The 13,911-nt window shown below is 45.7% G+C and overlaps 2 protein-coding genes across 7 annotated transcripts in view; both read right to left on the reverse strand.

The window, feature by feature from the left end:
* Positions 1-2,848, reverse strand: part of LOC139381206 (dihydropyrimidinase like 4) — a 35,339-nt gene extending 32,491 nt beyond the window's left edge. For 3 of the 5 annotated variants that reach the window (XM_071124649.1, XM_071124648.1, XM_071124650.1), the window contains exon 1: positions 2,369-2,848. In XM_071124649.1, coding sequence (XP_070980750.1) covers positions 2,369-2,752 — 384 coding nt within the window. In that variant the 5' untranslated portion in view covers positions 2,753-2,848. Of the gene's footprint in view, positions 1-1,438; positions 1,805-2,368 lie in introns of those variants that run through there. The other 2 variants (XM_071124652.1, XM_071124651.1) reach the window with 2 other exon arrangements.
* Positions 2,849-11,333: 8,485 nt separating this feature from the next.
* LOC139381141 (janus kinase and microtubule-interacting protein 3-like) overlaps positions 11,334-13,911 on the reverse strand; it is a 98,352-nt gene continuing 95,774 nt past the window's right edge. For both annotated transcript variants that reach the window (XM_071124486.1, XM_071124485.1), the window contains 3 exons: positions 11,851-11,916; positions 11,603-11,644; positions 11,334-11,498 (listed from right to left, as the gene is read on the reverse strand). In XM_071124486.1, coding sequence (XP_070980587.1) covers positions 11,352-11,498; positions 11,603-11,644; positions 11,851-11,916 — 255 coding nt within the window. In that variant the 3' untranslated portion in view covers positions 11,334-11,351. The remainder of the gene's footprint in view (positions 11,499-11,602; positions 11,645-11,850; positions 11,917-13,911) is intronic.

Genomic DNA, 13,911 nt, shown 5'->3' on the forward strand with positions numbered 1-13,911 from the left:
CTGGGTCAAAAATAATACCATGTGTATTCTGTCCGGTTTTTACCCTGTGTTGTTTTTAACGCAGATTTTTTTTTTTTAGAATGTGACTGGTAGACAGACTGATGGATGGACAGACGGACAGACAGACACATGGGCGTACGGGCAGACAGGCCTACATGCAGACAGGCAGGCAGGTAGAGACACAGAACGACAGGCAGATAGACAGACACGGCCCCAGAAGAACAGACAGTAAGCTACCATCAGTGCCTCCCATACAGAAAGAGTGTAACCGGGGAACAGTTATCATTTCTCTCACACTGGTCTTTTGGTTACAGTTAGGAATTATGGCAGTCTTAATCTCTGTATTGATTTTAGTCATGTAGCCTTTTTAATGGCTTCATATTCAACTGCTGCTCGTCAAAAATGGAGAGAATAATTCCAAAGGAGGAGAATGTGGGTCATGCTGGTTAAAGGAGCGGCCCTGTACTGTGTAGGCTTTGCATCAGCCAGACCACTGTGTCAAATTGCCCGGAAGAAAATAGGATTCAGTGTGGCTTCACTAACTACGCCCTGTCTCTGTTGCTATAGCGTAAAACTGTGTGCTCCCTTCCTCCGCATGGATGAATCTGTCCCATTTTAACGACAAGGGGAAACCTTTAGCAGGAGACATAGAGGCTCTCGGAGACTCAGACAGACCGTTTCGGCTGCAAGATGTCCATGGTTTGATGGTTAACGATATAGGCTGTCGTGGGCACTTAGAAATGCATCTCTGAGACGTTTGAGATCTTTGTTGAGTCTTTTCAATGGAAAACATTTATTGGACGATATTATATGCAATTCAAATCTATTATTTGGCCGGATTCTGCATGCCATTCAATTAAATCACTGACTGAAATGTGGGGACATGCGACAATTCGAGACAGCCCTCTGATCAGTCCATAGCGGCCGGCGCCGCCATGATCAATTCACTACAATTTATTGTTCACCTATATTATATAGACTCTGTGTGTTTTACTTGTATTTGCAGCGAGAAAACGTCATGACATGACCAGGACGGAACAGACATTCGATGCCAAGAGAGTATCTTGTTCGGGCTTTGACATTGTGAAGTCTGTAGGCTAAAGCAGTAGCCGGTAGTTGCGTGCGTGTGAGGGGTGTATGATGATAAGATGATTCAAATACGATTTATCACACCATTTAGGTTACCTTTTTCTCGTTGCAATCGATAAATAATTTTTTTATTTTTTTTTTACCTTTATTCCTCCGCATCGATAAATAATACCGGTGTGTGGGGCGACAAACGTATATACCTACCGATGAACGAGGAGTGCCTACCGACAAAACGTATACCTACCGATGAACGAGGAGTGCCTACCGATGAACGAGGAGTGCCTACCGACAAAACGTATATACCTACCGATGAACGAGGAGTGCCTACCGACAAAACGTATATACCTACCGATGAACGAGGAGTGCCTACCGACAAACGGGGAATGTTCTTCTTGCCTTGGTAAGACATGCCGGCCGGTGTAGCGGTTCACTGGGAGGCAGAGCTTTGATTCCCGACGTTTCAAAGAATACGAGAAACGGATTTATCACCGCTTGGTAGCCTATTTCCTCGCTTTAATAAAATCCGTCGTCGGAGCCAAATTCTGTAGTCTAACTTACACTATCCTACTGGTCAGATCGTGTGAATATAGGAATATACCGACAAAAATAATAGAAACAATATGTTCTAGGTTACTATTACTTTGTTAGTGCTGTCGCGCACCAGTCAGAGCCCTCCCTTCAACAATACATCCGGCTGCCTCGCGCACCATCTGCTCGTTTAATATTCCAGACACATCACATCCTACCGGCTAATGGCTGGCATCACACATCCTACCAGCTAATGGCTGGCATCACACATCCTACCGCTAATAGGGGCTAGGCAGGCATCCTGGCAGGCTTTTGCCCTACACAACCACAATAATTTAGTGGCCACTTAAAACTCGTGTTCTTGATAAAACTCGGAGCCTGTTACCAGTGGGAGTAGCCAGGTGTTGAAATCACAGATACAAATGTGAGATCTCTTTCTTTAGGCCATGGGCAACCAATGGGCAGAATAATGGTCATTTCAGTACCATGCCCATTGGGACAGCTCCTATAGGCTAAACATTGATCTAGCTTAGAATACCCTAAACATTGCCTGGGCTATACTTGATCAATTAATTACATATCAATTAGATTGTGTTAGGTTAATTTCCTCCATAAAGATATACGTTCAAAACACGGAGAGGAAAAAATATTTGATTTGTAAATTGACTTTTGACATGTTGTCAATTCAGGCACCGCACAATATAACATATCTTCAGCTGGGGAAAATAAATCTGTGAGGTGTGAAATTTACCTCCCGTTTTCCATTGTGCTCACGGTTGTGTCCAGGTCCAGTCTGGTAAACGATTTGACTCCGGGAGGAGCAGGTTTCGGTCCCAACTGCTCTGTCTCCACTTGGTCTGGTCTCGCTGACCGACGAGAAGTTACTCACACTCCCGGTGTCACTGAAAGTATCCGACCAGCATTTCTCCTCGTTCTTAATCTTAACGTGCCGTCTCACAGACTGGGGGCTGCTGTTGTATGACTCAAAATGTAACGTTTTATTCTCATAAGCGCCTTCCACGTTGCAGAACATGCCGCCGAATTTTACCCTGGGTTTCGGGCTGTCTGTCCCCAGTCTAGACAGCAACGACCCTTCATCGTCACTATCTCTTGGGAGAAGTTTCCTCTCTGCCATGGCCAATAACTATTCTTATTCTCAGAAAGAAAGAAATTAAAACGTTTGTGAAAAATATCCAAAGTTGTCCCAAGTAAAACCTAGGAGTTAATTCCCCTTTTAAGTAGCCCTACTATAGCAGAGGACTTGGTTAGTCAAGTGACTAGAAGAGCTGTCCACAGGGGCGTGGTCCTGAAATAACCACAGTACAATACTCTTACTGGGAGAAAGATATGACAGGCGACCAGGGGAACTACGGGAGGTCTTGTTCTCATCGGCATGAAATGTTGATATGGGTTCATCGCCATCAGTGAAATCCAATCGGGATTCTTCAACTTCCACGCCGAGACGCTAATTACTGTAATGGAAACGATGACATACTGTCATTTGTTGAATAATAATTCACAAATGTCTGAGAATGTGGGGAGGGGGGGGGGGCGGCGGGGGGGGGGGGTGTAGTTAGCCTACACACTTGAATGCTCACTCAGATCACTTAACGCTGAATGCGGTTGTGTTTTGCCCGTGGCACCCGCTGGATGACTGGTTTTACATGACAGACTAAGTTAGCTGGCTAGACTATCTAAACTTCTAGTAATCATGGTCAAATAACCGACCATTGATTTTGTTAGTCACTCAGATATTATATTTAAAAAAACCTGCAAACATTTTTCTCTGCAAAATTAGTGGAATTGCATGACATTAGTTATACAATTGTTAAATCTTCTCAATGCGCCATGGGAAACAATGTAAAATTGCAGCAAAGTTGCTTTAAGATTTAAGATGTAACATTTTCTCTATTTCCCATGGCAAAGTGTGGAATTGAGGCAAATTAAGTCTAACATGCAGACTAGCCGGCGTGCGCCATCGCGCGCATGTTGATTTTGTCCATCCACAACAGACACGATCAGGACACGCAGGTTAAAATATCAAAACGAACTCTGAAGCAACTATATTCATTTGTGGACAGGTCTAAAAGCAGTAAACATTTATGGGCATTTAGCTTCTGTAGCTTCCCGTTGTTCATTTGTCCTGATATAAACATGTGTGGCTTCACCCCCGTCAAAGATGCCTTTCCCTGACATACAACATTCAAACATATTTGATCATTAACATTCCCGTGTAAACAACCTAACTACTCAAACATCTAAGGTGAGGGTTAGAGTCATGTAGACACAGACTCAACAGCTAACAAAAAAGGCAAGCAGTACACACAAAAAAGCCCCCCCCCCCCCCCCCCCACACACACACACACACACACACACTTCCATGTCTTAGACATCACAGAGAGCAGGCATGGCTGTGGGGTAACTGCGTATTAGTCTTAGACATTAGGGCATGTGTGGTCACAGTGTGGCTGAGAGAGTCTGCATGTTTCTGAGATGCCCTATGGCAGAGACCTACATTTAACAAAAACATTCCTCCACCTCTCTCTACTCCTCCTCCTCCTCGCCACTAGCTTCTCTCCTATTAGAGGACATACTGTGTTAGGGTGGTGGATTCTCTCATATTAGATGTCATACTGTGTTAGGACTGTCGATTCTCTCACAGAGGTTATACTGTGTTAGGACTGTCGATTCTCTCACAGAGGTTATACTGTGTTAGGACTGTGGATTCTCTCACAGAGGTCATACTGTGTTAGGGCTGTGGATTCTCTCACAGAGGTCATACTGTGTTAGGGCTGTGGATTCCATCCCACTATGCCGCGGACTGCCTGTTATTAAAGATGGAATCTGTTGAAAAATTAAAGTGGAGAGCCGCACACTTTAGGAGCTCAGATGTAATAATTTAATAACCTGATATCCAACGTTTCGCCAGACAAGCTGTCTTCATCAGGGTATAGAGATGCAATCTAAACTAGGAAAAACAGCACCACTTAAACATGGAATCTACACTAGTGGAAACAGCACCACTTAAACATGGGAAACATAGGTAAACAGCACCACTGTTAAATAAGGAATCCACACTAGGGGAAACAGCACCACTGTTAAATAAGGAATCCACACTAGGGGAAACAGCACCACTGTTAAATAAGGAATCTACACTAGGGGAAACAGCACCACTGTTAAATAAGGAATCTACACTAGGGGAAACAGCACCACTGTTAAATAAGGAATCTACACTAGGGAAACAGCACCACTGTTAAATAAGGAATCTACACTAGGGGAAACAGCACCACTGTTAAATAAGGAATCTACACTAGGGGAAACAGCACCACTGTTAAATAAGGAATCTACACTAGGGGAAACAGCTCCACTGTCCGCCCCACCGCTGTCGTTATTGTTTCTGTTTTGTTGATGAAGCGGAGGGGAGGAGCATGGCGCAACATGGTGTTCTGATGCGCGTTGCAATGACGTCATATCACAGTTTCACCATTAAGGATTCCAGCTTGAAGCTTCTGCTTTTCTACAACTGTAGAACGATCCGATCCGAAATGAATCCCCTTTTGTGTATGGTTTTGGATTGAACTTTACATCCTTCTAATAATCATATCCAAGAGTGGCATGGAGAATTTTTTACGCTTTTGTGCTTAAATATCCAGTATTTCAGGTATTTGAAGGTTCAGCGTACATTTAGCTCACCCTTAGCAAACCAGATTGGAACGATCCAGAGTAGAGCGCTGAAGGCCACATTGTATGTGTTCCCAATAGGAATAGACTAACGCATTGAAACAGCCATGTCTATGGCAAACATTTTCTGTGGTGTAGCGCCCTCTGCTGTTGAAATTCTGCACTTCCGGCGCCGACAGAGATGGCCGCCTCGCTTCGCGTTCCTAGGAAACTATGCAGTTTTTTGTTTTTTTACGTGTTATTTCTTACATTAGTACCCCAGGTCATCTTAGGTTTCATCACATACAGTCGAGAAGAACTACTGAATATAAGATCAGCGTCAACTCACCATCAGTACGACCAAGAATACGCTTTTCGCGACGCGGATCCTGTGCTCTGCCTTACAAACAGGACAACGGAGTGGATCCCATGCAGCGACCCAAAAAAACGACTCCGAAAAAGAGGGAAACGAGGCGGTCTTCTGGTCAGACTCCGGAGACGGGCACACCGTGCACCATTCCCTAGCATTCTTCTTGCCAATGTCCAGTCTCTTGACAACAAGGTTGATGAAATCCGAGCAAGGGTAGCATTCCAGAGGGACATCAGAGACTGTAACGTTCTTTGCTTCACGGAAACGTGGCTTACTGGAGAGACGCTATCCGAAGCGGTGCAGCCAACAGGTTTCTCCACGCATCGCGCAGAAACATCTTTCTGGTAAAAAGAGGGGCGGGGGCGTATGCCTTATGACTAACGTGACATGGTGTGATGAAAGAAACATACAGGAACTCAAATCCTTCTGTTCACCTGATTTAGAATTCCTCACAATCAAATGTAGACCGCATTATCTACCAAGAGAATTCTCTTCGATTATAATCACAGCCGTATATATCCCCCCCCAAGCAGACACATCGTTGGCTCTGAATGAACTTTATTTGACTCTTTGCAAACTGGAAACCATTTATCCGGAGGCTACATTCATTGTAGCTGGGGATTTTAACAAGGCTAATCTGAAAACAAGACTCCCCAAATTTTATCAGCATATCGATTGCGCAACCAGGGGTGGAAAGACCTTGGATCATTGTTACTCTAACTTCCGCGACGCATATAAGGCCCTGCCCCGCCCCCCTTTCGGAAAAGCTGACCACGACTCCATTTTGTTGATCCCTGCCTACAGACAGAAACTAAAACAAGAGGCTCCCACGCTGAGGTCTGTCCAACGCTGGTCCGACCAAGCTGACTCCACACTCCAAGACTGCTTCCATCACGTGGACTGGGACATGTTTCGTATTGCGTCAGACAACAACATTGACGAATACGCTGATTCGGTGTGCGAGTTCATTAGAACGTGCGTTGAAGATGTCGTTCCCATAGCAACGATTAAAACATTCCCTAACCAGAAACCGTGGATTGATGGCAGCATTCGTGTGAAACTGAAAGCGCGAACCACTGCTTTTAATCAGGGCAAGGTGTCTGGTAACATGACCGAATACAAACAGTGCAGCTATTCCCTCCGCAAGGCTATCAAACAAGCTAAGCGTCAGTACAGAGACAAAGTAGAATCTCAATTCAACGGCTCAGACACAAGAGGCATGTGGCAGGGTCTACAGTCAATCACGGACTACAGGAAGAAATCCAGCCCAGTCACGGACCAGGATGTCCTGCTCCCAGGCAGACTAAATAACTTTTTTGCCCGCTTTGAGGACAATACAGTGCCACTGACACGGCCTGCAACGAAAACTTGCGGTCTCTCCTTCACTGCAGCCGAGGTGAGTAAGACATTTAAACGTGTTAACCCTCGCAAGGCTGCAGGCCCAGACGGCATCCCCAGCCGCGCCCTCAGAGCATGCGCAGACCAGCTGGCCGGTGTGTTTACGGACATATTCAATCAATCCCTATACCAGTCTGCTGTTCCCACATGCTTCAAGAGGGCCACCATTGTTCCTGTTCCCAAGAAAGCTAAGGTAACTGAGCTAAACGACTACCGCCCCGTAGCACTCACTTCCGTCATCATGAAGTGCTTTGAGAGACTAGTCAAGGACCATATCACCTCCACCCTACCTGACACCCTAGACCCACTCCAATTTGCTTACCGCCCAAATAGGTCCACAGACGATGCAATCTCAACCACACTGCACACTGCCCTAACCCATCTGGACAAGAGGAATACCTATGTGAGAATGCTGTTCATTGACTACAGCTCGGCATTCAACACCATAGTACCCTCCAAGCTCGTCATCAAGCTCGAGACCCTGGGTCTCGACCCCCCCCTGTGCAACTGGGTACTGGACTTCCTGACGGGCCGCCCCCAGGTGGTGAGGGTAGGCAACAACATCTCCTCCCCGCTGATCCTCAACACTGGGGCCCCACAAGGGTGCGTTCTGAGCCCTCTCCTGTACTCCCTGTTCACCCACGACTGCGTGGCCACGCACGCCTCCAACTCAATCATCAAGTTTGCGGACGACACAACAGTGGTAGGCTTGATTACCAACAACGACGAGACGGCCTACAGGGAGGAGGTGAGGGCCCTCGGAGTGGGGTGTCAGGAAAATAACCTCACACTCAACGTCAACAAAACTAAGGAGATGATTGTGGACTTCAGGAAACAGCAGAGGGAACACCCCCCTATCCACATCGATGGAACAGTAGTGGAGAGGGTAGCAAGTTTTAAGTTCCTCGGCATACACATCACAGACAAACTGAATTGGTCCACTCACACAGACAGCATTGTGAAGAAGGCGCAGCAGCGCCTCTTCAACCTCAGGAGGCTGAAGAAATTTGGCTTGTCACCAAAAGCACTCACAAACTTCTACAGATGCACAATCGAGAGCATCCTGGCGGGCTGTATCACCGCCTGGTACGGCAACTGCTCCGCCCTCAACCGTAAGGCTCTCCAGAGGGTAGTGAGGTCTGCACAACGCATCACCGGGGGCAAACTACCTGCCCTCCAGGACACCTACACCACCCGATGTCACAGGAAGGCCATAAAGATCATCAAGGACATCAACCACCCGAGCCACTGCCTGTTCACCCCGCTATCATCCAGAAGGCGAGGTCAGTACAGGTGCATCAAAGCTGGGACCGAGAGACTGAAAAACAGCTTCTATCTCAAGGCTATCAGACTGTTAAACAGCCACCACTAACATTGAGTGGCTGCTGCCAACACACTGACACTGACTCAACTCCAGCCACTTTAATAATGGGAATTGATGGGAAATGATGTAAATATATCACTAGCCACTTTAAACAATGCTACCTTATATAATGTTACTTACCCTACATTATTCATCTCATATGCATACGTATATACTGTACTCTATATCATCGACTGTATCCTTATGTAATACATGTATCACTAGCCACTTTAACTATGCCACTTTGTTTACATACTCATCTCATATGTATATACTGTACTCGATACCATCTACTGTATCTGCCTATGCTGCTCTGTACCATCACTCATTCATATATCCTTATGTACATATTCTTTATCCCCTCACACTGTGTACAAGACAGTAGTTTTGGAATTGTTAGTTAGATTACTTGTTGGTTATTGCTGCATTGTCGGAACTAGAAGCACAAGCATTTCGCTACACTCGCATTAACATCTGCTAACCATGTGTATGTGACAAATAAAATTTGATTTGATTTGATTTGAAACATTTTCTGTGGTGTAGCGCCCTCTGCTGTTGAAATTCTGCACAGACAACTGAGCCTCAATTCACTTTACACATTCAACTTTAATCAACCAACCAATAACACTTGCATATATATATATATATATATAAAAAATATATATCAAAAGATAAAACAATATTCAACATTGGTTGATAATTATAATACATTTCTAGATGTGTCATAAAGCATTCATATAATATGATTCTTACCTGTGCCTCTGTCTGGGGTGGAGACTTTTCCTTATTTGGTTTCAGAAGAGATGTCATCTATCCTAGTATTCAGATATGGCTGGTGACGTCCAGCGTTTATCATTTCAAGTCTTCTGTGTGTGTGTGTTTGATGCTGTGTGTGTGCGTGCGTTGCGTTGTGTTCCTGTGGGTGTGTGTGTGTGTGTGTGTGTGTGTGTGTGTCTGTGTGTGTGTGTGTATGTGTGTGTGTGTGTGCGTGCATGCTTTGTGTTCCTGTGGGTGTGTGTGTGCTTGGTTATGAAGGTGCAGTAGTCCATAAAAACGGGGCTTGATCCCATTTAATGGCAACATAATGCATAAAATACATCTTTCATACACAATCTGCTTTAACATGGAGTCATGAAGACTCAATGGGAGGTATTTGTCTCCATCAGGACATAACAGAACTAACCAAGGTCCCCTATCTAAAACAAACACACCCTCTCCATCAGGACATAACATAACTAACCAAGGTCCCGTATCTAAAACAAACACACCTTCTCCATCAGGACATAACAGAACCAACCCACCCTCTCCATCAGGACATAACAGAACTAACCCACCCTCTCCATCAGGACATAACAGAACTAACCCACCCTCTCCATCAGGACATAACAGAACTAACCCACCCTCTCCATCAGGACATAACAGAACTAACCCACCCTCTGCATCAGGACATAACAGAACTAACCCACCCTCTCCATCAGGACATAACAGAACTAACCCACCCTCTCCATCAGGACATAACAGAACTAACCCACCCTCTCCATCAGGACATAACAGAACTAACCCACCCTCTGCATCAGGACATAACAGAACTAACCCACCCTCTCCATCAGGACATAACAGAACTAACCCACCCTCTCCATCAGGACATAACAGAACTAACCCACCCTCTCCATCAGGACATAACAGAACTAACCCACCCTCTCCATCAGGACATAGCAGAACTAACCCACCCTCTGCATCAGGACATAACAGAACTAACCCACCCTCTCCATCAGGACATAACAGAACTAACCCACCCTCTCCATCAGGACATAACAGAACTAACCCACCCTCACCATCAGGACATAACAGAACTAACCCACCCTCTCCATCAGGACATAACAGAACTAACCCACCCTCTCCATCAGGACATAACAGAACTAACCAAGATCCCCATCTGAAACAAACCCACTCTCTCCCAAGCACCAAGGGGGAAGATCAGATTTACATAAATCTGATCAAATGAAAAAATTCTAAAATCATTGAAAGCTCCTTCATTCTTCATCAACAAAAAAAAAAAAAATCTAATTTAGCATTTTATTTATTCCTCTGTTGAGAAATGTATTTTAAAATCTTTGCCTTTTTTCATACATAGAAAAATACGTGATGTGTAATAATACCACAGTTTGGCTTCTGGTTTCATTTCAAACACTGAGATTTGAGGAGTTAATGAGTCCCACAGCATGTCTGGACTAGACAGGGGAAGGGCTGAGGCCACAGAGATAGATAGAGGGCACACTGGCCACAAAGCCAGTTTTACTATGGGCAGCATCACTGAAGGCTTTCACCATTTTAAAGTTCGGGGATGGGCTCTCTTTCTGTGACTAGCTCCCTGTGAGTGTAATAACAGCGTGGTCAGATAGTGTAAACAGTGGTATGGTGTCCATTTTAGGAAACGCCCAGCTTCAGTGGAGTGTGTGTGAATGTTAAGAGCTAAGGTAAAAATGTCTCACTTCACCGTCGCTTAACATAACCCAACACCTAGTGACCTCGTCAAGAGGTTTTGGATCTCTTGGCTAAAGTGTTGGGTTGAACAGAAAAGATCCAGGTTCAAGCCCCGAGCAGGAGTACCGCCTGACTTCACTACAGTTCGTTTTTCAATCAATCAATCAAACTCTTCTTCTTCTTCTTCATGCTTCCAAAGGGAAGCGACCAGAGCACCACCTGCTCAGCAGGGAAAAGAAGACACAAAACACTCCCCTTTATTAAGAGTTCTTCAATTCCACTGAAGTCTTCATCCATAGAGAGGAACTCTTCCATAGAGTGTTCCATCGAGACGTCATCATCATCATCATCACTAACGAGGGACAGCAGTCAGGTTTAAAAAGGTTACTGAAGTAAAAAATAAAAAATAAAAAAAACGTTTTTTTTGTCCTTTAAAAAAAAAAACATGGTGATAGAATTCTATCTAAAGTCAGTGTTGCAGCATAGTTGACTGGTTTCTCGTGTGAAGAAGTCTCCGAAAAGACTTTCAGGACACTGGGAGCCATCTTGGATTCCAAATCCTGTCCTCTTGAACACAATGTACAAGACAATCTGGAAACCTGTGAACTGAAAGGAAAATATGATATCATGCACAGTATATATATAGCCTCATTTATTATTTGAATAGCGAAATAAAACAGACATTTAGCTTTTTTTTTAAAAATACATACTTGCTCTGGCTTCCCTGGAGAACTATGACCAAAGAATGAAGGCTAAAGAAAAAAACAAAAATAAAAATAAAAACTGAACGAATTGAAAAGAAGAGAATGGAGAGAAAGGAGTCATTTTTTTTTGCCAGACAGAGGAAAAAAAACAGCAATTTGTAGCATTTATACTCCAAGTCAGATTCCATCTAAATAAATTGAACGATACAACACAGTGTCACTGTCTTCAAAGGGACCATTTGACCCGGATGTACCTTTTCTTCTAGTTCCTTTATCTGTCTTTTCTGAGCTGCTATCCATTCCTCCAGCTCTTTGATTCTCTGGACATGAAAAACAGGAGGAACAATAAGGTGGAGAACAAGTCAAATCAGATTAGAGAAATGTTTAACATTGCTATACTGTAGCTGAGGAAGGAGAATCTCCCTGGGGAATGGACTGTAGGGTAGCTGAGGAAGGAGAATCTCCCTGGGGAATGTACTGTAGGGTAGCTGAGGAAGGAGAATCTCCCTGGGGAATGGACTGTAGGGTAGCTGAGGAAGGAGAATCTCCCTGGGGAATGGACTGTAGGGTAGCTGAGGAAGGAGAATCTCCCTGGGGAATGTACTGTAGGGTAGCTGAGGAAGGAGAATCTCCCTGGGGAATGGACTGTAGGGTAGCTGAGGAAGGAGACTCTCCCTGGGGAATGGACTGTAGGGTAGCTGAGGAAGGAGAATCTCCCTGGGGAATGTACTGTAGGGTAGCTGAGGAAGGAGAATCTCCCTGGGGGATGGACTGTAGGGTAGCTGAGGAAGGAGAATCTCCCTGGGGAATGTACTGTAGGGTAGCTGAGGAAGGAGAATCTCCCTGGGGAATGGACTGTAGGGTAGCTGAGGAAGGAGAATCTCCCTGGGGGATGGACTGTAGGGTAGCTGAGGAAGGAGAATCTCCCTGGGAATGGACTGTAGGGTAGCTGAGGAAGGAGAATCTCCCTGGGTAATGGACTGTAGGGTAGCTGAGGAAGGAGAATCTCCCTGGGGAATGTGCTGTAGGGTAGCTGAGGGAGAAGGATCTCCTGGGGAATGGACTGTAGGGTGGCTGAGGAAGGAGAATCTCCCAGGGGAATGTGCTGTATGGTAGCTGAGGAAGGAGAATCTCCCTGGGGGATGGACTGTAGGGTAGCTGAGGAAGGAGAATCTCCCTGGGAATGGACTGTAGGGTAGCTGAGGAAGGAGAATCTCCCTGGGTAATGGACTGTAGGGTAGCTGAGGAAGGAGAATCTCCCTGGGGAATGTACTGTAGGGTAGCTGAGGAAGGAGAATCTCCCTGGGGAATGTACTGTAGGGTAGCTGAGGAAGGAGAATCTCCCTGGGAATGGACTGTAGGGTAGCTGAGGAAGGAGAATCTCCCTGGGTAATGGACTGTAGGGTAGCTGAGGAAGGAGAATCTCCCTGGGGAATGTGCTGTAGGGTAGCTGAGGGAGAAGGATCTCACTGGGGAATGTACTGTAGGGTAGCTGAGGAAGGAGAATCTCCCTGGGGAATGTACTGTAGGGTAGCTGAGGAAGGAGAATCTCCTGGGGAATGGACTGTAGGGTAGCTGAGGAAGGAGAATCTCCCAGGGGAATGTGCTGTAGGGTAGCTGAGGAAGGAGAATCTCCCTGGGGGATGGACTGTAGGGTAGCTGAGGAAGGAGAATCTCCCTGGGAATGGACTGTAGGGTAGCTGAGGAAGGAGAATCTCCCTGGGTAATGGACTGTAGGGTAGCTGAGGAAGGAGAATCTCCCTGGGTAATGTGCTGTAGGGTAGCTGAGGGAGAAGGATCTCACTGGGGAATGTGCTGTAGGGTAGCTGAGGGAGAAGGATCTCACTGGGGAATGTACTGTAGGGTAGCTGAGGAAGGAGAATCTCCCTGGGGAATGTGCTGTAGGGTAGCTGAGGAAGGAGAATCTCCTGGGGAATGGACTGTAGGTAGCTGAGGAAGGAGAATCTCCTGGGGAATGTACTGTAGGGTAGCTGAGGAAGGAGAATCTCCTGGGGAATGGACTGTAGGGTAGCTGAGGAAGGAGAATCTCACAGGGGAATGTGCTGTAGGGTAGCTAAGGAAGAAGAATCTCCCTGGGGAATGTACTGTAGGGTAGCTGAGGAAGGAGAATCTCCCTGGGGAATGGACTGTAGGGTAGCTGAGGAAGGAGAATCTCCCAGGGAATGTGCTGTAGGGTAGCTGAGGAAGGAGAATCTCCCTGGGGAATGGACTGTAGGGTAGCTAAGGAAGAAGAATCTCCCTGGGGAATGTACTGTAGGGTAGCTGAGGAAGGAGAATCTCCCAGGGGAATGTGC

The sequence above is a fragment of the Oncorhynchus clarkii genome, chromosome 23 (assembly GCF_045791955.1).
Source record: "Oncorhynchus clarkii lewisi isolate Uvic-CL-2024 chromosome 23, UVic_Ocla_1.0, whole genome shotgun sequence".
NCBI classification, from domain to species: Eukaryota; Metazoa; Chordata; class Actinopteri; order Salmoniformes; family Salmonidae; genus Oncorhynchus; species Oncorhynchus clarkii.